A 22,814-nucleotide genomic window follows, 5' to 3' on the forward strand; every position below is an offset into this window, starting at 1 on the left:
CACCACTTTAACTTCTATAAAGTTAACAAAGTTGGGAGAAAGTATGGTAGATATCATTTTATCTTTTCCATTCTTTATATGATCTGTTTTTAGAAAGCTGATCTGATCATCTACTCGAATCAACAAGACTGTGTAAGGTAAATAATACAGACAACTTGACAAGAACAAATATCAGATGCTTAAACATCACTGTAATTTTTTTTTCAATACATAGAATATAAATTCTGAAGTTGGTTGATTGAACATGATGATGATTCTATTCAAAGAAGAATCATAAAATGTGAAATATTATGAAAAGTAGCAATTAAAGCCACTAAAACACCAATATCCAACATGATTATCAGTCAAGGAGTTACATTGATGTGGAGTTTCTGCCCATTTTCGCAGTGATCATCAACTCCACACATGAACCATGCTCCTCCTTCCTCTAAAATTATTGAGTCATTGCCACTCGTGAACCTTTGTATATACGAGTCCTTTATGCAATTCTCATAAACTGTGGAATCAACTTGCAATACATTATGTAGGCTGCTTTCATATTTGAACACTGGTAACAGAAATAAACATAACTGTTAGTGAACATTTTCAACTGTCATGTAATAAAATTTTCAAAATGCCATTTTTCGGGAGAATATGCTATGAATGAGTAGATCTAGGTAAAATGTTTGTATTCTATTTTGCAACATCATTACGTTATTGACTGCAAATTTGATTTTAGTCTGTATGTAGTCATTTATGTTATCTTGACAATTTTAACAAATCTATAACTTTTAAACTTGAAATTAGTAAAAATAGGTATATAACTGTATGTTCTTAGATTACTTATAAAATAAAATCATGAGTTTTTAAAACTTTTATGAAGGGTTTTACTCAAAAGTATTAAAGTGTCTTTTGAAAGGTTTTTAAAATTTTAATGTTTCTTTCACATTAAAGTGACTTTTTACTCCATTAAAGAATGCATCACTCATAAGTCAGAATCATGTTTGACACTATTTTCAAAGACATCAAACAAATAAATTGGTGTTTTCCTATGCATAACCAAACATATTCTTGACAATAAAATGTTTTCAGCTCCTCTATATTATGCCCTAAATTTTACCACAAAAAAGAAAATGCCAGTAAAACAGGTCTAAAGAATGATAATACAACATGTGAAAGAGTATGTTATTGATATTTCTTATTATGAATGTGAAACTCTACCCTTACCTAGAACATCACCAACATGAAACTCTTTTCCATCACACCAGTTGTTGAAATCAAAGATGTCAATCCAACCATAACTGTCACCAACAATGAAATGTTCTCCCTTTGCATGGGGCACAATGAAGGTTATGAGGAAAAGATAGAACATGATTACACAGGAGTAATGATAAGCCTCAACACCCATCTTTTTTTTTTCCTTTTCTTCCTTTCAATGATAAGAGACTACAGCAAGACAAACGACCATAGGATAAGAAAGACCATAATTCACCAAACATTGGAGTCTCACAACATTCTGATGTCACAAATTAGGTAGTCACGTATATCGTGTTAATGTCTAGATAGTTAACAAAATATGTTAGAAAAAATGTAAGTTTAGCTCAAGTATTTAACATTCTTTTACATTATTGGCAAAGAAAAATAGTCATAAAGAGCATTGTTTTCATAATATAATTCAATTTATTTGTGCAAGATATATTATGGTTTCATAACCATTGTATGAAACACCTATCTACTACGTACTTCTAAATATCATATTTGTTCAAAATATTTCTTAATACTTTCAAATATCCAAATATCATATTTCTAACACTAAAATGGTATCCAATTAAAGTTACTTAGTTTCGTCACGATTTCAAAATAATCACATTTAAAACAAAGTATGGATAACATTAACAATTTAAGCTTTTATTATTTTCAACTAAAGTCATTCCTTTACGAGACGAATTACTCAGTCTCATAATTATTTCTTTTAATCCATTTAGTAATATTTCTTACCAATTGCACTTAGGTGCATAAACCTTCATATGTTTTTTTTATATTTTATTTGTTCAATTTATTCTATTATATTGATTTTACGACTAACTTAAGAAGAAATGAATGGAGAAAATTTCATAATTCACTTTCATTACGTAACGAGTGACATGAGTTTGTTATTATTTAGCTGTTTTGTGGGGTGTGAGAAATATACCTTTTATCATCAGCATGGAAACTATGACTGGTTTTGATGACATTGAAATTTGGAAAAACAAACGTTTGATAGAAAATGATAACATTTTACTGAAGTAGGACACTGTTTGAAAAATCGAAATTGGCACTTTGTTGGAAAATGAAACCTGAAAACATGGTATATCAACTTCAAATTTCAAAACACGCAATCAACCCTACCATATTAAAAGACTTGCCAAAATACAATTCAATGACGCAATCCAACACATGTTTCCAGCCAATCACTCCATAAATTTGGTTACATACCAAACTTCCATTTTTAAAGAGTTTTAAATGCACTGATATACAAAGAGTTGTTCCTAGTTATGGAATGCATGTTTTAAGTTTGATTCATTGAAATAAAACTAGTCTTATAGTTGAGTATTAAATGAGTGAAAAGTGAAAGAGTAAATGATGGTTAAAAATGGCATCAAAGTTGGTACTTGGAACTATTATATAGCTCTTGTATCACTTGTTACACCATTGATGAAAGATGGATCTAGTAACATAATATTGCAGAATTGATCAACTTAAATAGGGGAGGCAAAACTAGAGAGCCACTCTAGCTTTTACAAGATGATGTTAAGTGATCTACAATTAGTTTGTCAAGGATTTAGCTAGAGGGCCTTCATGCCTCATGTTGGAATGTACACCAGGGCTTATAAGTAAACCTAGTAACCTACTGCTGCTAACTTTGAAGTGCCAAAAAGTATGCATATTAACTTTTGATAGAACTTTTTGTGAACTCAAAAAAACTACCAGCCATCAATCATCAAGCACAGGTTGGATTAGTGCCACACAATAACAAATCCATGTTCTTCAGCTTTTTCCACAAACTAGGGGATTTCTTCCCGTCAAATCTCTTCCCAGAAGAATTACCATCTTTCCACTTGAACCTCCTAAACTTATCCATCTGAACACAAACCTCCAAAGCTATCCCCTCCTTCCCTTTGTTACCATCTTGACCATCTCTTCTCAGAAGTTTCTCATAGTACTCCTTGTTCCTCTTCTCCAAGCCATGTATCTGTGCTTGAAGATCTTCAATTTTCCTGTGTAGCATGTACACCCTATGATCCTCCCTCATCTTCAGCACACACTTTGCCAGCTCACCAGCCTTCCTCTTGATGAAAACTGACTCAGATGCCAGCTCTTTGTTCTCTTCCACCAAAGTGTTGATTCTATAACTCAAGCTGGCATTCTCATTCAACAGAACAATCCTCTCGGACTCCAACACCTCAAGAAGACTCTTTTGTAGCTCACTTTTCCTTGAGGACTCACAGTACCTCCTCTCCATGACGCCAACCTCGTGCATCAACAAGTCATACTCAACATTCCTGATCACAAGCTCGGCAACAACGGCATCAACATCAAGCATGGAGCTCTTAGCGAGAACCATAGGCATCATCACGTGTGAAGGATGTTGGTAGGAGATTGAGCTCTCAATATCTGAATCAACGTGGCTCACACCACTTGCTTCTTCCTGGTCAGAGAAGCCTTCATCAACAGTTGTTGAGACTTGGGAAGAGTGTCTACTATGATGCTTGTGTTTGGCCAGTGTTTGGATGTATCGATCAGATAAGGTTATGTAGCCATTGTACAAGTCCTGCAGAAGGGACAGTAGCTGGGGTCTCTTTTGGTAGTAGGATTCGGCTCTTTCAGCAAAAGTATCACCAATTTCTTCTTCTTCGGCTGAACTCATAGTCAACACTTTCATCCTCTCCTCCAATTCTGCCATCAAACACCAAGTTTCACATTTGCATTAGCACAACAATAAAAACAAAAGACCCTTCTCTCACTAGGTGAGGCTGGCTAAATAGATCAAACCACCCTTTTCAATGCAGTTAAAAAAAAGACCAAATGCTTTTTTGCATTAGTAATTACAAGAAAAAGAGCACAGAGAACAATGTTTTTCCTTACCCGGTTTACACAAGTTCATAGCTTCAGAACCATAAAGTTTCAACTAGAAAAAAGATTGACAATTGGGATGTACCACAAAGGAGGTTAATATAGTCCATATCCAAACTTGGTGGATGAGTAATTGAGCTCTAAGAAAGTGACATGCTACCAAACCATGACACCATAAAAGGGAACACTGACAAAACCCATAAATAATTCTGGTACGCAAGATAAAACGTTACAATACAAGGAAATTAAATAGTGCAGGGCTAAATTTGAAAACAGAATTTGAATTTGCAACATGAGTTAGCCACAAGGGTATGGCACATTGCCACTCTAGTGTTTGGTCTAGAGTTACATCTACTACCTCTAGTTTTGAATGCAAATGTCAAAATCATGTACTATACCTGACCATGTGCACTGTTGACAGAAAAGCTAACGTTCTCCAACTTTCAAATTTTCAAGGGTAAAGCCAATAAAGTTTAGGGGAATATGAGCACAGGCCACGAGGTCTACATGGAAAAGTCACCGTTACAAATGCCACCAAAATCTATTGTGCACTGCAGCAAGGCAAGTGACGTGGCCAGGAACCAATGAACTGTGTGTGTGACCACCAGGTCCATTTTAGTTTCAAAATTTGAAACACAAGATAAGTGTCCAAAAAGCACCGCAAAGGCCAAACAAAAGAACAAAAGGGTATGAGAAAGGGACAATGGATCAATCGCCAGAACAGAGACAATGGGTGTACAAGTCTAGTTCAAATCAAATTAGAAATTTGAAAACAAAAACACACCAAAAAGATAGACCTGTCAACAGCCACCTATACCAAAAAGATATAAACTTTATATAACTTTTTCTTCCCCACAATCCATGCATATGGTTAACACAGATAAAAAATGATAATAAATTCAATCTTTTGAAAATCTAAAAAAAAAATCAATCTTTTAGAGGCGCGTGAGAAAGGGCGCGTGGTGTAAGTGGTGTCTGATGATAAGAAATTGTAGGAAGAGAAATAATTATGTACGGCATTGTTGTTTCCAATGAAGAGTTGGACATTTGACAGTTGACAGGGACATGTCCTGTATGGGATTCTTCTCCTTCATTTCTCTCTTCTTCCTTCCATTGATGATGGCTAGAAAAAGGTTTCCACCGTTTCAACATAACTTGTAACACACCAAATGCATGTGATTTCATTTAATTCAGATTTCTTCTTCCTCACTTCATTTATTAGAGGTTTTTGCACCAGAACGATTCAATTTGGTTTTAAAACTTAATATAAGAGTTCCCCATTTGAATAACTTTGGAAAACTGTAGTCAATCTAAATTAAAAAAGGTTTCTTTAAAAAATTTATATTCATACATTCCAACACAAAATAATAAACTATAGGTTTAAAAAAAGAGGTACTTCAAAGCCTTTACTCGTAACCCCCTCACTCATTAAAGAAATTCCTTTTCATTCATTTAATATTAATATATATTACATCATATGATATGGCCCCCAAACAAGTTTTTGGTTAAGAATCATACTTTTAACTACTAATTTAAATACATTTTGTTATGGGTTAATATAACATTCTTGTGATTAATTATAATATTCATGTAACCAACATTAACTTTTGATTGAAACTCATTCCATTTTTAACTTGTTTACAATAGAAACAAAAAACAAAGAGATGGGACTTACAACATGGGAGTTTTTACTTAGTTAAAGCAAGTTTGGTTTTGTTGGTAGAGTAGGGTAAAATTAATGCATACCAGAAATGTTGGTGAGTAGCCAGGAGGGCATGTTATTGCTGGGAATGCTCTTGTCCTTGGACCCTTTTGTGGATGAGTGAAGCAATGTGAAATTTGAAATCACCTTTTCCTTGCCCATGTTAGGGTCCCTCACCATCAGTATCCTTGCTTCAAGCCCCCCTATGCATTGCAATGATAATACATTGGATCAAAAAACAACAGAATCTTTGAAAAAGGACTGTTGCCAGAAATAGAGGGTCCTTTGCATTTAAGAAGGATGAAAAAAAGCATAGAACAAAGAATAGGTGCAAAACAAAAGAAAAAGCAGACAGAAATTAAGAAGGTAACACAACAGAAACAGATAAACAAGCGCAGATCTCCATAGACAATGCTGAGCAACAAATTACCAATAAAGTATGGCAAAACCTCACACTGAACAAAGCCAAATTGTTTAAAATAAAGAGGAAGGGTGCAATCTTAACATTCGGAATATAGCAACAATCCCAAATCCCAAGGCGTTTTAAACCTGAGAATTCTGAGATTCGAAAAGGGAAATTTCCATTTTTAATTCTTCAAATTCCGTGGCTGAACCGGGAATCAATGAAGATCATGTGAACGACATGACGACCACAAAGAACGCCAATTTGAAGATTCAGGAACCAACAACAGAAGAATAATAACAAGAGAACCCATGAACAGTTTCTTAGCCTTATCATATTCTGTTTTCATGGCAGAGAAAAACAGAGGAAGAGTGAGAGAAAGTTGGAAACTTTTTAACATTGGCCATCAAATTTGAAAAATGAAACACACCCATTAAAGATCAGATACAGTGTTAAACAATGCAGCAAACGGCAATCTCATGGCCCTCCAGAATCACATTCATAGTCAAATAGTACTCTGCGAATTTCTCAGCAAAAAAAAAAAAATGAACTCACAAAATTTTAAAATACACAATAGAAGAAAAATCCAAGAACTGTAGCAGAATTGATGGACAAAAGGAGTGGAAGAAGAATAGAAGAAGAAACTCACTCTGAGAGGTGCAGGAAGAAGCTTGATATGCGCAGCTGAAGAAGTGCAGAGGAACTTGATTTGAAAGAAAGTTCTGAATGTTTATGTGAGTGATGATAAAAAAAAAAGAAAAGGGTTTGATAGAAAGAGTGGGACCAGAGGAATAGGAGTGAGAATCTTGAGTGTCACAGTCTAATAGCAACAACAAGTAGTCAAAAGCATTAACTCAAATCCCTGGAGGATAGTGTCACACTGTAACAACAATCTTAACCCAAAAATATTCCATTTTCTAAAATTTATGATAACTGATATGCTAGTTTTGGACTTTTATATAATTGATTTCTTAAGATTTGGTTTTGTCTTGATTCTGTGATCTCCTTCATGTTTAGTTATTTGTTTCCACATAATTATTAGGGTGAAGAATAATGTTTCATGGGATTTGGCTGAGAATGGTCGCATTTAGATAAAGACTTTTGTGTGTGTTGATGTTTGTTATGTCAAAAGATAACCTCGTATGGTTCTGAGGTACCCAGATTTTGTAGTTATCATATATCATATATCTTATATGTTTTACAATCTAATTACCTAATCTCACACACAAAAAACTACCTAAAAATATTTTCAAATTGTTTTCTTTTATATTTATTTTATTGCAAATCAGAATATACTGTTAATTCTAACAAACTCTCCTAAAACCAAGATATAACAGTTATAATTCTAACAAAAATACAAAATACCAAAATTGCAAGTCTTTGTTTTCCTTCCACAATTGATATTATGTAAATGAATTTGCTTTTGTTATTATGTGAATAAATGAGTTAATTAATCATGTGTTATGCAAATTGCACCTATGGGAAATGAATTCACAAGGATGAGTATTGAAAGATACATTTTTATTTATACTTAATCTTTTTTATTTTTCAAAGTGATGATGTTTTGCTAATAACTTAATATATGATTGTAATCTGTATTTTATTTTTTCAAATCAATTGGAATCACTTATAAACTTTCAAGTTCTCTCCTCCCTTAATTCAAATAATTTTATTTTTTTCATCCATAAATTTAATCTAAACAATGATTTATACATGATCAATTATATCTTGGAAATATATCTACATTATAATGGAAATATTTTATTAATAATAAGTTAAATATATTTTTCATCTCTCATAATCTTTTAAAAATAGGAAAAAATAAATAAATAAATTTTGTTAATTTATTTAACTTTTAATGAACGGATTATTTACATTATAATGGAAATATTTTATTAATAATAAATTAAATATATTTTTCATCTCTCATAATATTCTAAAAATAGGAAAAAAATTATTAAATAAATATTTTTAATTTATTTTACTTTTAATGAATGGATTTTCAGATGGTATTGTTAAAATGTAAGTAAGCTACTTGGAAGCTGATAAGGTAGTTTTTAGGTAGTTAAAATGTTTCATTAGAAGTATTTGATAAACTAGTTGATTAACAAATAAAAGAATGCAACCATGTAAATTTTATTATGTAAACGAAATTTATATTTTTAAGGTAAAAATATATTATTGTGTAATTATAATTTTATGTATTTTTAAAATAAAAAAAATTGTATTTAAATAAGTCGATGTGATAATTATTAATCAAATTTAATTTGTATTTATATTAATTCCAATTTTTTGACTTATCAATTTAAAATTTTGTTGCATTGGATTTTTTTTTACAATTTTTACCTTTGTGTAATTTTCATAAAGAATCATGTAATGAAACATTAATTACTTCAATTTATGATGTTAAATATTTTTTAAATTTTAACTACATAAAAAATTGAATTAAAAAGTAGCCCAACAAATATTAAAAATGGTGAAATAATTAATTGTCTCTATTAAAATAAAATAAGTAGTAATAGATAAAAAGATATTAAAAATGAAAAAAAAAATATTAAACTAGAACTGGTAGTAATGGAAGGAAATTAGATAAGCTAATTTACATAAGCTAAAATATCCTAAAATAATGGAAGACTAACGATTTTGTATTGGTCAAACTAATTTATAAACTAATCAAATAAATTATTAGCTAGTTTATTGTTCTTATCAAAATCTCTTATGTCATAAAATTTTATTATAATAAAAAAATTATTAAAAATAACCAATTTTTACATCACAAAACCAACACTACACATTAAATTTTCCATACAAATGCTAAGAAATTTATATAAAATGTTTATATATTATCCATTATGTAGATGATAAATTCGATTGTATCCTAAATCTATACATATATAAAGGGATTTCATCTTTAACTGCTCTCAAATTTTTTTCTATTTTATTCTTAGATTAATATTTGGTTTTATTTCATTATTTTGGTTAATGCGTCATTTTTTACTTTTTAAAAATATTTGAAATAGATTATCGGTTTTGAATTAAAAGATATTATTTATTTTAAAATTGAGTGAGAAGAAACGTGAGTGTAGTGACTAAAGTAGTGACAACAACTTTGAAATGTAACATCTTCTTTTTAACTTATTTCATAAATATTTTAACTCTCCACTTCTTGGATTAACTTCCACGATTCCCCTTTAATTGTTAACTCCTTATTTAAGTCCTTTAATAGTGCTCCCCCTTTAACTCGTTATTTTAAGTCAAGAAGAAGGCGAAACAAAAAGAAGTATTCTTCTATATGTTCTTTCCTTCTTTTTGTTAGTATGTTTCCTCTTAACAGAGAGTGAGAATGGTTCCGATGGAGTTATTGGAAAGAAGGCTTAACATATGCAATTCAGAGATACCATCACTGAGTCAGACACCTAATTGAAAGGGAGACAGGCGCAACTCCGTGACTCGATCATTAGTGCACGCTACTCCTCTCCAATCAGTGCACACTACTGTCGCTTACTAATGCCATAACTCCCCTTTCTATTTTATTTTTTTTTGGTTCTTTTATAATAATTTATTATTTACATTTTTGTCTCCTATTTCCTTTCTATCTTTTTGTTCGTTCTTCTATAATAATGTTCTTCTATAATAATTTATTATTTACGTCTCTCTCTTCTTTTTCTTTTCTATCTTTTTTTCTTTCGGTTGGTTCTTCTATAATAATTTATTATTTAGTTTTTCTCCTCTCTTCCCTTTTTATCTTTTTTGTTCGTTCTTTTATAATAATTTATTATTTAACGGTTAATAGATTTTAATTTTTTTAAAACAAAAAGAATTTAACAAAATAAAATAAAATAAATAGATACAAGTTTATTATTTGTTTTTTTAATTTTTTTTATTCGCTGTTAGTTTTAGATTTTATAGAAAAAGGGTATTAAGGTAGTGTTAAAAAGGGTGTTGTATTTTTAAAGATGTATTTTTTTGTGAGTATCATTTGGAAGTAAAATATTTTATTTGTTTTCACTTAATGGAGAAATTGGTACGTTAATGCAGAAGAGTGGAAAAATTGGTTACTTTTCTGTTTTAAACTGATATTCTTATTTATTAAATAAGCATATTTTTAATTTTAAAACTTTATTTTATTTGTTCTCACTTACTTGGCAGTAAAGTGGAGAGATTGGTGCTTTTTATTAGGGAAAAGTGGAGATACAACAAAAATTATTTTTAACGGGGGTTATATTTGGCGTTACTGACGGTTTTAACCCCCACTAAGTACGCTACCCGCGGTTTGCTTTTCCCCTGAAACATCCAACGTCGCTACTGTCAAGGGTTTTCCAAACCCCCGCTACTGTCAAGGGTTTTTCAAACCCCCACTACTACAAGGGCTTTTTCAAACTCCACTACTACTAGGGGTTTCCCAAACCCCCATTAATCCATTTTTTATGTTTTTATAAATGAATTGTTTTTTTTGTTCATTTAGTTATTTTTTAATACAATTAAATTCCAAAACAACTGAAAAATTAAAAAAAACAAATATTTTAAAATTTTATAATTGAATACAACATTTAATAAAGGAAAAAAAAACAAAAAAACAACTTAAAGGTAATCTAACATAAACATAAAAGTATTATTTTATTCTCATTCATGAAAATAGACATAAACAAGATTCTTAATTTATGCATGGAATGTTATATAATTAAACTTTTTACTTTGTTATGGCAAAATTAAATTTATCTTATTGAGAAATTTGGTCAATTATTAGGTCCCTATTCAATGTTTCCAATGCCCAATACAAGTCAAATTAGAAACAATTTTCTGATTTAGTATGCAATCTTTAAACATTGCAATAATGATTAAAATGTTTCATGTTGTTACCAGTGTAATAGTAAACGTGTAACATTTTTCATTTGAGTATAATTAAAAAATTTAATCAAATATTTATTTGTCTTAATCGGTTAAATGTGTGTAGTAGTTCCTACTAACTAAAATAATTGATTGTACATTTATTATATTTAAATTTCAGTATCTGTGACATAATCGATTTAACACATACTAATAAAAACCATACATCTTATATATTAGTTACCAATTTAAAAGTTAGCGATATGATAAAAAAAATCAGATATAATTAGAACCAAAGTAAGAAAGTATACTTTTCAGAATTGAATATAATTAGAATCAATACAATACATTCTAAAAGAATGAATAATTATACATGAAAAATTGAGATATCATAACAAATGAATCCATATAATCTGAACAAATGCTAGGTGAAAAAAATGTTGATCAAAATGGAGAAAAATGAAGGTCCCAGCTTGAACCTGAAGGTGAAGGTGATTATTAGTCTGGGAAATGCACCACCTACAATAAAGAGCTAGTTGCAATTCAGATGATGATTGCATCAGAAGAAACTAGAATGAATCAATCGAGATACCATATACAAGTAAATGAAAGATTGAAGGGAGAATTATTGCCCGAAAGTGTATTTCCAATTTAAGGAAATTACCAAAAGAATAGTAAAATAGTTTATATGTTGACTTAATTAACCATTCTTCTAGTTAATTCATCTTAAATAGATAATTAATTTACTAAAATATCTTAACATGCAGCTCCCAAAAATAAGTATTAGAAGCTAAACAAAAAAGAAAGACGACTACTAAACACATTAATTTGACATTGTCCTCCCTTAGGCACTATTATTACACAAATACATAGAGAGAATAGAAAAATAAAGGCGGAGTGGGTGGGTGGTTGTCATGGTAGTACAATACCTTAAAAGTTGTTATAATTCTTATTGCTCTCAAGTGCTTTTGCTGTTGCCTTTTCAAATTCTTCCAAAACAAAACAAAGATTTTCACTGATTCAACATCCCTTGACCTAAAATAACCTAACAATGAAAAAATACCACAATTAGCATATTAAATAAAATATTTCTTCCTTTAGGGTTGATTAAATAAAATGAAAATAAATCACATAAAAAGTATGTGGCATACTAATGCAATCAGACATCATTTTATTTATGCAATCTCTCAAATGATAATCATAATTCTGCACTCATCTCAAATGATAACCTCAAATTTACAGTTATATTTCCAGCTTTTGAAGAATGCAAAACATACCATAATCATAATCATATCACTAACATTACATTATTCAAATTATAAACTTACAATGTTCAAATCATCAATGTACAATATTCATATCATAAAATACATTAATAATTAAAATATCTTAATAAATGAATCTTTTAGTACACAAAATTATTACCGTTTAAATATCTATTTTATCTATCATAATTAAGGTTTTTATTTTTCAGTTTTAGTATGAGTGTATGACTTTAAAGTAGTCTGATACATTAAAGTAATTATTGTAAATTACTACATTTATAAAGTAATTACAGGACAGTGAAAACTATATAGGAAACAAAAGAAACTTTAGAAAATAATAGTTTAAATCAAATGTGGCAATAAAGCATCCAAGGACACAAGATCTAGAAAACAAACCTTCAAACAATTCACAACAAGGTGCCTCCTAGTTTGTGCGGTTCCATTTTAAGGATCGGATATAATAGAATGACGAACATCCTCTTTCTGCACTATATGAACAAGTAATTACTAAGTTAATAAATTGTAAAGAACTGTAACATCCAAGAACAAAGACGAGATCCATAAAAAAAAGTTGTTTAGGTAATGGTAGGCATATAAATAAGTCAAAATACAGAAAAATAGCATAGAAACACATGCAAACATATAAATAGAAAATAAAAGGACCTATTGAAATGAATATCTGAAAAATTAAAATTGCATTGCAATCCAACTGATATCACCAATACTCATATCAAATCATGAGTTTATGCATGTAAATCAACATCTCTACGGTGATAAAAAGACAGATGTGTTAATAGTACTTTCCAATCATAACCCTAACTCTACAAGTTTAAAATTTAAAGAAAGCAAAAACCTCATTAAGGAATTGGTCAATCCTAACAAGGTTGGAGTGGTTACTCCATCTGCATTGCTCAAGGAGGTTTCCTCCTTCAAGGCAAGATTCTGTAACTGCTACGCCAAACAAGCAAATCTGATTTAAAAACAGAGCAGAGAAATTCTAGAGAGAATAGCGTGTGCAAAGTTGGATCATATCCTATAAGCATTAGAAGGAAACCTTAAGGCACGTTGAAGCAGGGGACGCAAACACGTTCAATGTAGGGGAGACTTTGACACTGCAGATTCAACTTTATCGAGTGTAATCGCCACAAATTGGAGACACGTAGTTGCATGGTTAAACTGGTTGAGAAGAGAGGCATTCCATATTTGAACTTATTCTCTCCAACTTGAGCAGAGAAACGAAGCACCGAATCCCCAAATCGCACTGCAATTCTGAAATGAGAAATGGAGAAAATGAAAATCAATTTGAAAAAATAAACAGGGCAAAACGAAAACGAACACCGAATAGGAAAAAAGCAGAGTGAAGAGGAGAATCAATTCAGACATGAACATCAGAAATGTTGAATATCCACCATGAGAAGAATTGTGTGCCTTCGAAAACTGATTTTCTAGGGCACGAGCAGAGCGTAGTGTGTAAAAAACGCGAGAGGGGAGCCAACGGAGACATCTTCGGAAAGAGGTTCTAAAAGTGTGGTTTGCGAGGAGGATGAGGATTGAGAAGACATTGGAGAAGAGTAAGAGCAAGGGAGTGTAAGATGAAGAGATTAGCCAATATAATACTATAATTAAAATAATAAAAATACCTTAGTGAGCTTTACTAGAATAACAATATTCACACTTACTGGGGGTTTCAAAAACCTCTAGTACTTTTGGTCTTAGCATAGGATATAATAACCTCTAGCAATAAACCCCTTCTAAAATTAAATTTTTTTTGTAGTGAGAGGAGTGAAATGTGAATTTATGGACGGTTACTCTTTTTTAGACAAAAGAGTGATGTATAAAAAAATTGTGAAAGAGAAATAATATAAAAACATATGTTTTCAAAATCCTCCAAAATCTTAATTTTGAGATTCTAAAAGAGTGATATATAAGAGAACCGTGAGAGAGAAATAATATAAAAACATGTTAATGTCTCCAAAATCCTAATTTTGAGATTCTGAAATTGTATTATTGTTCTTCCGTCCCCTCAATATTTCATCACCGCTACTTTACCAGGTCTACGTCTCCTTAATGCTTCAAAAACCCTAATGTTAAGATTCTTAAATTGTGTATTGCTAATTTTCTTCATATTTCATCTCTTTTATTTATCTTATTTTAAACATATTTAATTAAAAATAAATATAAATATAAGTAATAAAAAATTAACACAAATAATAATATATTATTTAATTTGATTAAATTTTATATTTAATTATATAAAAATAAAAAATAAAAAAAATATGCAGATACACATGCGCGAAAGCGCATGTGTGCCCCGCTAGTATTAATAAAAAAATTATATAATTGATTAAATGAATTATATTATAAATACTTTATTAATATTTAAAATATTTACGTTGTATAACTTAATTTATTAAAATATAATAAATAATATATTAGAAAAAAAACATACTTAATCATGTTATTAAGTTTTTATTAAATTTTATTTTTTTATTGTAATAAAATAAATAATTAAAATAATATTATTAAATGATAAATAAAAGAACAAAATTGTCTATATATTTTATTAACATAATACTGTAGCGTTTTCAATTTGTTTTATTCTATATTTATTTTATCTGTAACAAATTAAACACCATGTCAAATGCTTTATTTTGGATTGAAAAGAGAGAAAAAAAAGGAAAGAGAATGATAATAAAAAGTAATGTTGTTTGGATTGAGAAAGGAAAAATAAAAAAGTAAAATTTTTGTAATCAATTTGATAATATATGAAGGAAATTGAATTAGTAATCACTTAAAATATATGATTATAAATTATATATTATTATTTCAACTCAATTACATACAATCACTTAATTTTTTTTCATTTTTTTAATATCTTTCTCTTAATTTAAATAATTTCATTCTCTATTTTTGAATATCTTGTTTGTTTTCAGGTAAGGAAAAATGAAAAAAGAGTTATAGAAAAAAGAAAAAAAAAAGAAAAAGAAGCACACTCATTTAGAAATAAAAAAAATGTAAAAATAAAAACCGATTAACACATTAAACGTTTAAATTGTGTTTATTATTTTAAATAATGAATTAATATTTTGTTTATTATTTAGGATGTTATCAGACACGAGTTGTACCCTAACTGGGGATATGTTAGAGATAATAATTATGATAAAAACCAAAGATTATTTTACAAGTTAACTTCTAACCATTGTTGAAGCGGAGAACTTGGAATATAATTAGATAACAACGTGTTTTTGGAGTGGATAACTCATTATACATTTTTCTACTGAATGCATCAGAAATCATGGGGCAAATTATATATTAGACATGTTTTAACAAATTGTGAATAACTTAAGTCCTATTTTTATTCATGATATTTTAATAATTATATATGTTTAATTCATTTAGTTACATAGAAAAAGTTGAGTACGAAAGAAAAGAAAATAGATACTTTTGAGATAAGATGGAGACTTAAGAATAGATAGATATACGAATAAGTGACTCGTATATTTAGTTTCGTTGAAGATCTCAATTGGTTAGAGATTAGTTCAAATTATAGTATATTATAGTATATGAGTGGGGATAACTTTAACTTTTATGAGTCAATTGTTCTGTGAGGTTAAATTGAACTTAAATTTGATTACTTTAATATGGTTTTATATAGAGAAGGAGAGAAAAACTTATTCATAAAGAGATAACGGATAAATAATATTTGTCACATTTTTAAGATACTTATCTTCAACCTTTTAGGTTGAACTTCATAGTTTTCAAAAAGCGTATAATTCTAAGACTTTGCAATGTCCTTCATTGAATATAATTAATGGATCAATTACCAAGATTCATGAATCATTGTCTCCTATTAATTAATGAGAGATTCCCAACACGTAAACATCAAAGGTCGAGAGACATAATCCAAGCTTAGCATAGTTAGTCTCTGAATACATCTAGTCGAAATCATAACACATTTTAATAACACAAAAAGGATTATTAAAGAATTTAATCAATCTACATTGTTAGTAATTAATCTAAAAAAAAAAGATAATTTGGGTCTAACATAAACCGTATTTTCGATAGGTTCTATAACACCATCAAAAGTACATTTTTCACTTTCTAATACTTATAACTCTAAATATCGAACATTGACTTCATCTTTTACCAGTACACTTTCCATTTTTATTGAGGACATTCCAAAATGCAAAGAGCACGAGAAATATCAAGTTAAGATTTAAATATTATTCGAGAGAAATTCTTCTTAGTTCTATAGATGAACTTTTTTTTAACTAACCTAAACTTGTTAGACAAACAAAACAAAATGGTAAATTAAACATAATATACTTAACTATTTCAAACTAATTTTAAGTACTAAAATGTTTATTATAGCTTAAAATATTTCATATTATAAAAAAAAAACTAAAACCGGACTATTAAATATTTTTACATATGTAATATATCATCATTTAAAAATAAGGTTGGATCTTGAAACAATTAAAACATATGAAATGTATTAATGTTGATTTTATCATATAATAAATCTTTATTATCATACAATAAATCATTTATATTTTTAAAATGTTAGTGCATATATGTTTATAATGTTTACATTACATTCATCCATGAATCAATAATATACAAAATAAGAAGACTCTCATCTATCACATCATCGTCCAATGTTCACATGAATCCTCTTTTTAATTAAAACGAGAAACAAATAAGATACAAATATTACAAAGTTTATATATAAATTTGTAAAGTATGAATTGAAACTCAATATAAATAACTTACATTTGGAGAGATATACTGCATAAGTCTTGTTCACCCTTCTACTTCAAATATTAATAACAATAACGACTCTAATGATACATTATGTCAATAATGTATTTTTAAATAAAATGTATTTAATTTTTTTTTCCAAGAAATCAACTTTTCAAATCATCACACAATAATATAACCATTAGTTATAATGATAATTAATTACATCAAACATGTAATCCTCATGATAAAATTTATTTAATAAGGTAGAATTTGTTTTCCACTTATATATTATTATTAATAATATTATTTAGTTTAATTTCTAGTTAATGTAGAATTTTCAACACACGTATGAAAATTGAGGAGAACCAATAATAAGTGGCATAGTTGGTCCAACAAACTCAATCTAAGAAAGTGACTCTCTATATAACGAGAATTTATGAGAAAGAAAGCGAATAAGTGAGAAAAACAACATAGAAAATAAATAAATGAAAGAATTGATATCCACCAAAGTGTTAAACTAGAAATCCTAGTAAAAGGTTAGAGAGATATTATATTCTATCTATTTAAATGAGATTAAAAGTTATTATCATACAATGAGATAAACAAATATTATAATACTACTTTTATAATAAAGATATTTTATGGATTAAATCTCATAAGTTTTACTTCTAAAATTGAAAAATTCTTAACATGATAAAATTGTTAGACTACAAATGTGAGAGAATTAATTATGATTTTTCTATTAATACATACATATGGTCTACATTTCCGCCATTCTCATAAAAAAAAATCAATGTATCAATGTAGTAAAAAGAGTGTCTTTCTAGCGTAGAAATGATAAGTTCTACTTTCATCACATGACTATTATCTATAATACTTTATCTTCTGTACAACCGGTCCAAAATTAGTTTATCTTAGATTTAAAATAACAAAATTGATACATGAATGTGTGAATCTTTTAACAAATTTGGTTAATTGGAAGACATAAAAATATAAATGTGATAAATGTTAAAGTGTGTAAAAACAACAACATTCAAACAGATCTTATGATATACTACACACTTTATAAGAATACATTACTCATCAGATGCTACAGTTATGATAGCAATTACACCAGAACACAACATGAGGCCACTTCTACACTGTGATTTTCATTGCTCCTGACTCCATCCATGGACCCTTCTACCCTATTTCTACAAGAGTTTAACTTATATACATTTTCAATGTAAAATATTTTCCATGCAGATATCTAACAAGACTTTACCTTATATCAGCACATCAGATTATGATGGCATGATAAAATGGTTAAATCTTATCAGATACATGCACAAAAATACTTTAGATTAATAGTGTATATAAATTAACATGAAGAGGTTCTTGAGCTATTGTCCTAGCTCAAGGGCACAATCATTATGAGACACCCAATTGTGTTTCTCTTCCTCCTCTTGCTGTTTCAAAGTCTCATAGAGAGGAGCATTTCTTGTCTCAGGTAGCCAAAGGCTCAAAACTCCACTAGAAATTGAAAAGGCTCCAAAGACAAAGAAAGAAAGAGATGGGCTCAAACGGCCCAGCACAACCAGCAAAGGGGCCACAGAAGCCCCCAACATTATGGCCTGGCGCAACATTGACACAGCAAAGTTCCTGACATTGGTAGGAAAAAGTTCCACACAATATATGTACAAAATATCAAATGTTGTGGAAGCCCCCATGAATCCAATTGCTTCAATGATCAACTGGGCCCAGCTACCTCCATGATTGCTGTGTACTTTTGATGTTTTTCCTCTGTGTGAAAAAAATGTGCATAGGATAGAGGACACTGCAGCTATGTAAGAGGACACAGATAACAACAAACGTCTATTAGTAAACCCCAGGAGAAAGGTACCAATCACCACAGCAGGAATCTCCATTAGTGCATTCAGTGCTACTGAGACATAAAGGTTGAAGTTCAAGTTTTCTACATTGAGTTGAACTCCATAGTAAACAAAGCCAACTCCAAAGCCAGCTAACATAACAGTGACCATTCTTATGGCTGCCCATTTTGTGGTCCAAAGGTTTTCTTTATTGTTTGGAGTTCTTTCACCACCTTCACTAGTAGTGCATGGTGCAACATTTGAAGATCCACTAGGATTGGTTAAAGTGAGGTTGGTGGGGAGTTTTTGCTTCCCATTGAGTCTTGCAAACCTGTCCAAAACCTGAAGGGCCTCTTTGGTTCTCCCTCTTATGAGGAGCCAACGTGGGGATTCTGAGACCAAAGGAAGGATTAAGACAGAGTATGCTAGTGGAAGAAGGGACAAGAGTTTGTACAAGCTCCTCCAATGTGTTCTGGTTGGATAGGCCACAAGGGGGAGTGTGAGGAAGCCTATTGTGAAGAAGAAAAAACCGTATTGGCCCACTTGGCCACGCCACTTGCGGCCTACTGATTCTGTGGTGAGCACAAGGCAGCATATGCCAATTCCTGACCTTGCAAAGCCATTGGTAAACCTGAAGAAGGCATAGGTCCAAATGTTTGGAGAAAGAGAGGTGGCAAAGGCTGTGATGGAAGTTAAGATGCAGGAAAGTTGCACTGATCTTTTTCTTCCTAACCATGTATCAGATAGGTGGCCATACACACCAGACCCTGCAACAAGTGCATGTAGATGATTGTTATTGGTGTTACCATTAGCAAATTTAGTTAGAGTTTCATATATGTGACAGTATACAAAAATTATACCTTCAATCAAGTACACCTTTTAATATGTATATACATCAATATGTTCTTAGATAATTAATAGTATAGAACTTTTTATGATGTCTTTGCCTAGAATATTTTCTCATTAGTTTTGTAACTTTCTCCCAGAATATGATATATGGTTATAGAGACTTGGTTTCACAGGACAAAAAGGTTAAATCATGGGAGAGAGAAAAATGTTATCATTCGTTTTAGAGTACGCAGGTAAAGTAACTAGAGCCATAGCCTTTGTATAGGACATGGCCTGAAGTGAAAAAAATGAACTGAAATGCTTTTTTTTTTCTCTCAGAAAAATTGAATCTATGTTTATATAAAAAATAGTTAAATGGTCATGTTTTGTAGGAAAACTGCAGGAAAATGACACTGGGAAGGAAAAATATTATTTTAGAAGTTATAATAGTTAGTATAGTGATTTTCAATTTTTCACAATATAGAACTTTTTATTCTGAGCACAAACGTCCACTACAAAGACAACCACTCATAACTTTTCATCCACTAAATTTATCCATAAATATTTGCTGGGCCATCATCATATTAAATACATTTTGCAGAGTTTTGACATATATAAATGGTTTACAACTATTTATCTAATACAGTTGCGTGTACTCTCTGTTTTTTTACTAAATTATGGCTAAAGTTGGAACTGATTAAAAGAGTTCTAAAAAAGAAGAAAGCAACCCTTATACAAACTAATACTGCAAGACAGATTGATAAAAAGAAAACGTTCTGGTGAGTGGGGCAGAGAGTGCACATGGTTGAGAGTAGTACATGAAGGGTAACAAAGAAAAATTGTCAGCATAATGTTTAACATTCAATTTACCATGACTAGTAGGTATACAAAACTGAATGAGACTTGTAAAAAGAAGTTAAACTCATCCATTTTGTGCATCAAAAAATTTGAGCTAATTAGACTAAAGAGCATGTTACTGCTATGAAACAAAACAAAATGCAATATGTATCATTACTTGATATTTAATGAGATTCACAACAAAATTATGAATAATGAGGCTTGTTAAAAGAAATGAAACTCATCCTTTTGATTCAAGAAACAAATGTATTAGATAGTTATTAGATAGAATGATACCATCATTGCTTTCAGAACAAGAGAACAAGGAGTATGTACCTATGAGAGAGCCAAGGAAGTAGACTGAAGCAGGCACAGCAGCAAGAAACCTTCTATCACATATAAGATTCCACTCTGCTATGATGGAACTGGTATGGCCACCAACCCATTCCCAAGTCCCTGGTACCAACTCACATACAGAACCAGTGCTGCTGCTGCTGCTGCTGTTGTTACAAAATCCACTTTTGCACCTCCAAGCAGAAGGTTGAGCATCACTGAAGATTGTCACCAAAGTACTCTGAGCATCAAATATCCATGCCAATGACACCAAGAGCACATGCACCAGCTGAGAGAACCCCAGGGACCCCACATATTCCTCCACCACCTCATCCACAGTGAGCTCAAGTTTGGCCTCACTCCCCTCCAAATTTGTGCCCCCCTTAACCAGCTTTTGCTCCTCTTCCATCATGGTTCCTACAAATCAAAGTAAAGGGAAACTTATCAGTTGCTACCTTGCTCCAAATGTTAGTATATTCACATGTATATATACACGCATACACACATATATTTTGTTGCTGACCTTACTCTATACTGAGGTTTCATTAAAATATTATAGGGTGACAAGACATCTAATCTAACACATCAAACCCCCCTTTTTGTGTATATAATAAATAAAATGTTGGTTTGGAAAATATGAGCCTAGTGTTTGGCCAGTGAAACAGTTTGGTGCATGCACTGTGTTTGGGGTGAATGGGAGTGGTAGTGGAGGGGATGCCAAATAGAATATACCAGATTCCAAAATTTTGATGACACACGTATGATAACAAAACAGCACCTAGCATATAGAATTTATTGGTGGGATAATGTGGAACAAAGTGATGGAAGATTGATGAATTATTGGTAATGGTAATGGATGGATCTGGGGCCCAGTATTCACATTTGTGGTGGTTGGTGGAAGAATGAAGAAGAAAAATAACTGGAAACCATGGTGAGAGACTATGCTTTCATTGCTGATTAATCTTTTATGTGGAGAGCTAATCAAAAGCAGAGAGTTAGTGATAGTTCAACACATGATCCTGAATAATATGTATATATATAACAAGCATGCATTTGAATAACTGAGTGTAAAAAATAACACATTAAAGGGTTCTGAGAACAGAAGTCTTGGTGTGAGATCTATCTCACTCACACCTTTTGAATGAAACGAGTGGAAGCAGGGCTAGAAAATTGAGAAGCTGTTCTTGAGATACTGAAAAAATGGCTGATATCTTGCCCATGAAACAAACCATCTTCACTGCATATTTAAATTGTTGAGGTAACTTGTTACTAGTCCCACATCGCACTTGTTATTTAGATTCCATAAATTTAGATTTTGACGCACTATTTAATAACTCATCTACGTAAATTGTTTTCATGATTTATATTCAATTTAAACACTCTTTAAGATGTACCTTTAATTGCTAATATGATAATATTTTTTTTTTATATTTTGTTCCTTCATAAAATACGTGATTATATTATTTATTTATTTAATAATTTTATATTTAAATTATTTTATTTATATTTTTAAATTTTTCTTGATTTATGAATAGTTATATTTATATAAAAAACTTACTAATATATAAGTTATCTACGGCATAGTTGTTATTTGTAAAATATTCCTAGCAGGCTTGTTTAAAATTACTGTCATATTTTTATACACATTTAAATAATCATCTCTTAAATTATTAAAACTGTAGTCTACGATAAAAAAAAATGAAAACTCTTTTACAATATTTTTTCAATAAATAAAAAATTAACCAAGATATTGTGATAAAATTATATATAATCTTAATGTGGAAGTGGTTGCATTGTTTCAAATTTAGTTTAATTTTAAATTTAATTTAATTAGATTAGATTAGATTGAGTTTATTTTTATTTAGTAACTTAACCAATTCAATTATAATTGGTTGAGCAATTGGGTTTTATCATTAAAAAACTTATCACATTTT

The 22,814-nt window shown here is 30.2% G+C and overlaps 3 protein-coding genes and 1 long non-coding RNA gene across 16 annotated transcripts; all 4 read right to left on the reverse strand.

Annotated features, from left to right (window-relative positions):
* Positions 1-344: 344 nt before the first annotated feature.
* Positions 345-1,387, reverse strand: LOC137838896 (mavicyanin). The gene is made up of 2 exons (XM_068648106.1): positions 1,207-1,387; positions 345-547 (listed from the first exon to the last, which is right to left on the reverse strand). The coding sequence occupies exons 1-2, from the start codon at positions 1,385-1,387 to the stop codon at positions 345-347; spliced, it is 384 nt and encodes a 127-aa protein (XP_068504207.1).
* A 1,225-nt stretch (positions 1,388-2,612) lies between these two features.
* Positions 2,613-6,994, reverse strand: LOC137837857 (kinase-interacting family protein-like). 3 transcript variants are annotated; one of them, XM_068647009.1, is made up of 3 exons: positions 6,847-6,994; positions 5,839-5,997; positions 2,613-3,915 (listed from the first exon to the last, which is right to left on the reverse strand). In XM_068647009.1, the coding sequence occupies exons 2-3, from the start codon at positions 5,972-5,974 to the stop codon at positions 2,960-2,962; spliced, it is 1,092 nt and encodes a 363-aa protein (XP_068503110.1). In that variant the 5' UTR covers positions 5,975-5,997; positions 6,847-6,994; the 3' UTR covers positions 2,613-2,959. The 3 variants fall into 3 exon arrangements, with proteins under 3 accessions (XP_068503110.1, XP_068503108.1, XP_068503109.1); XM_068647007.1 differs by lacking the exon at positions 6,847-6,994 and adding an exon at positions 6,628-6,646; XM_068647008.1 differs by lacking the exons at positions 5,839-5,997; positions 6,847-6,994 and adding an exon at positions 4,105-5,321.
* A 4,332-nt stretch (positions 6,995-11,326) lies between these two features.
* On the reverse strand, positions 11,327-14,024 carry LOC137837858 (uncharacterized). 9 transcript variants are annotated; one of them, XR_011085529.1, is made up of 6 exons: positions 13,671-14,006; positions 13,344-13,558; positions 13,143-13,237; positions 12,686-12,772; positions 11,954-12,069; positions 11,327-11,543 (listed from the first exon to the last, which is right to left on the reverse strand). It is a non-coding gene; the product is annotated as an uncharacterized lncRNA (long non-coding RNA). The 9 variants fall into 9 exon arrangements; XR_011085527.1 differs by having other exon boundaries at positions 11,344-11,543; positions 12,686-12,777; positions 13,143-13,240; positions 13,671-14,010; XR_011085525.1 differs by having other exon boundaries at positions 11,344-11,543; positions 12,686-12,777; positions 13,671-14,004.
* Positions 14,025-18,064: 4,040 nt separating this feature from the next.
* LOC137837859 (organic cation/carnitine transporter 1) lies at positions 18,065-22,225 on the reverse strand. Of its 3 annotated transcripts, none has more exons than XM_068647011.1 (3): positions 22,015-22,225; positions 20,884-21,297; positions 18,065-19,649 (listed from the first exon to the last, which is right to left on the reverse strand). In XM_068647011.1, exons 2-3 carry the CDS (start codon positions 21,290-21,292, stop codon positions 18,415-18,417), a joined length of 1,644 nt encoding a protein of 547 aa, XP_068503112.1. In that variant the 5' UTR covers positions 21,293-21,297; positions 22,015-22,225; the 3' UTR covers positions 18,065-18,414. The 3 variants fall into 3 exon arrangements, with proteins under 3 accessions (XP_068503112.1, XP_068503111.1, XP_068503113.1); XM_068647010.1 differs by lacking the exon at positions 22,015-22,225 and adding an exon at positions 21,659-21,893; XM_068647012.1 differs by lacking the exon at positions 22,015-22,225 and adding an exon at positions 21,404-21,685.
* Positions 22,226-22,814: the final 589 nt, after the last annotated feature.

Source organism: Phaseolus vulgaris, chromosome 4 (genome assembly GCF_000499845.2).
Source record: "Phaseolus vulgaris cultivar G19833 chromosome 4, P. vulgaris v2.0, whole genome shotgun sequence".
Lineage (NCBI taxonomy): Eukaryota > Viridiplantae > Streptophyta > Magnoliopsida > Fabales > Fabaceae > Phaseolus > Phaseolus vulgaris.

What these genes read in the sequence shown, in the direction of transcription:
- LOC137837859 (XM_068647010.1), bottom strand. An exon ending in CTTCCTTGGCTCTCTCATAG is followed by an intron (nt 19,650 to 20,883) that starts GTACATACTCCT and finishes CACTTGTTGCAG; the next exon opens with GGTCTGGTGTGTATGGCCAC.
- LOC137838896 (XM_068648106.1), bottom strand. Translation starts at nt 1,387, where the DNA reads ATGGGTGTTGAGGCTTATCATTACTCCTGTGTAATCATGTTCTATCTT. An exon ending in TCATGTTGGTGATGTTCTAG is followed by an intron (nt 548 to 1,206) that starts GTAAGGGTAGAG and finishes TTCTGTTACCAG; the next exon opens with TGTTCAAATATGAAAGCAGC.
- LOC137837857 (XM_068647007.1), bottom strand. An exon ending in GCTACTCACCAACATTTCTG is followed by an intron (nt 3,916 to 5,838) that starts GTATGCATTAAT and finishes GTTTGATGGCAG; the next exon opens with AATTGGAGGAGAGGATGAAA.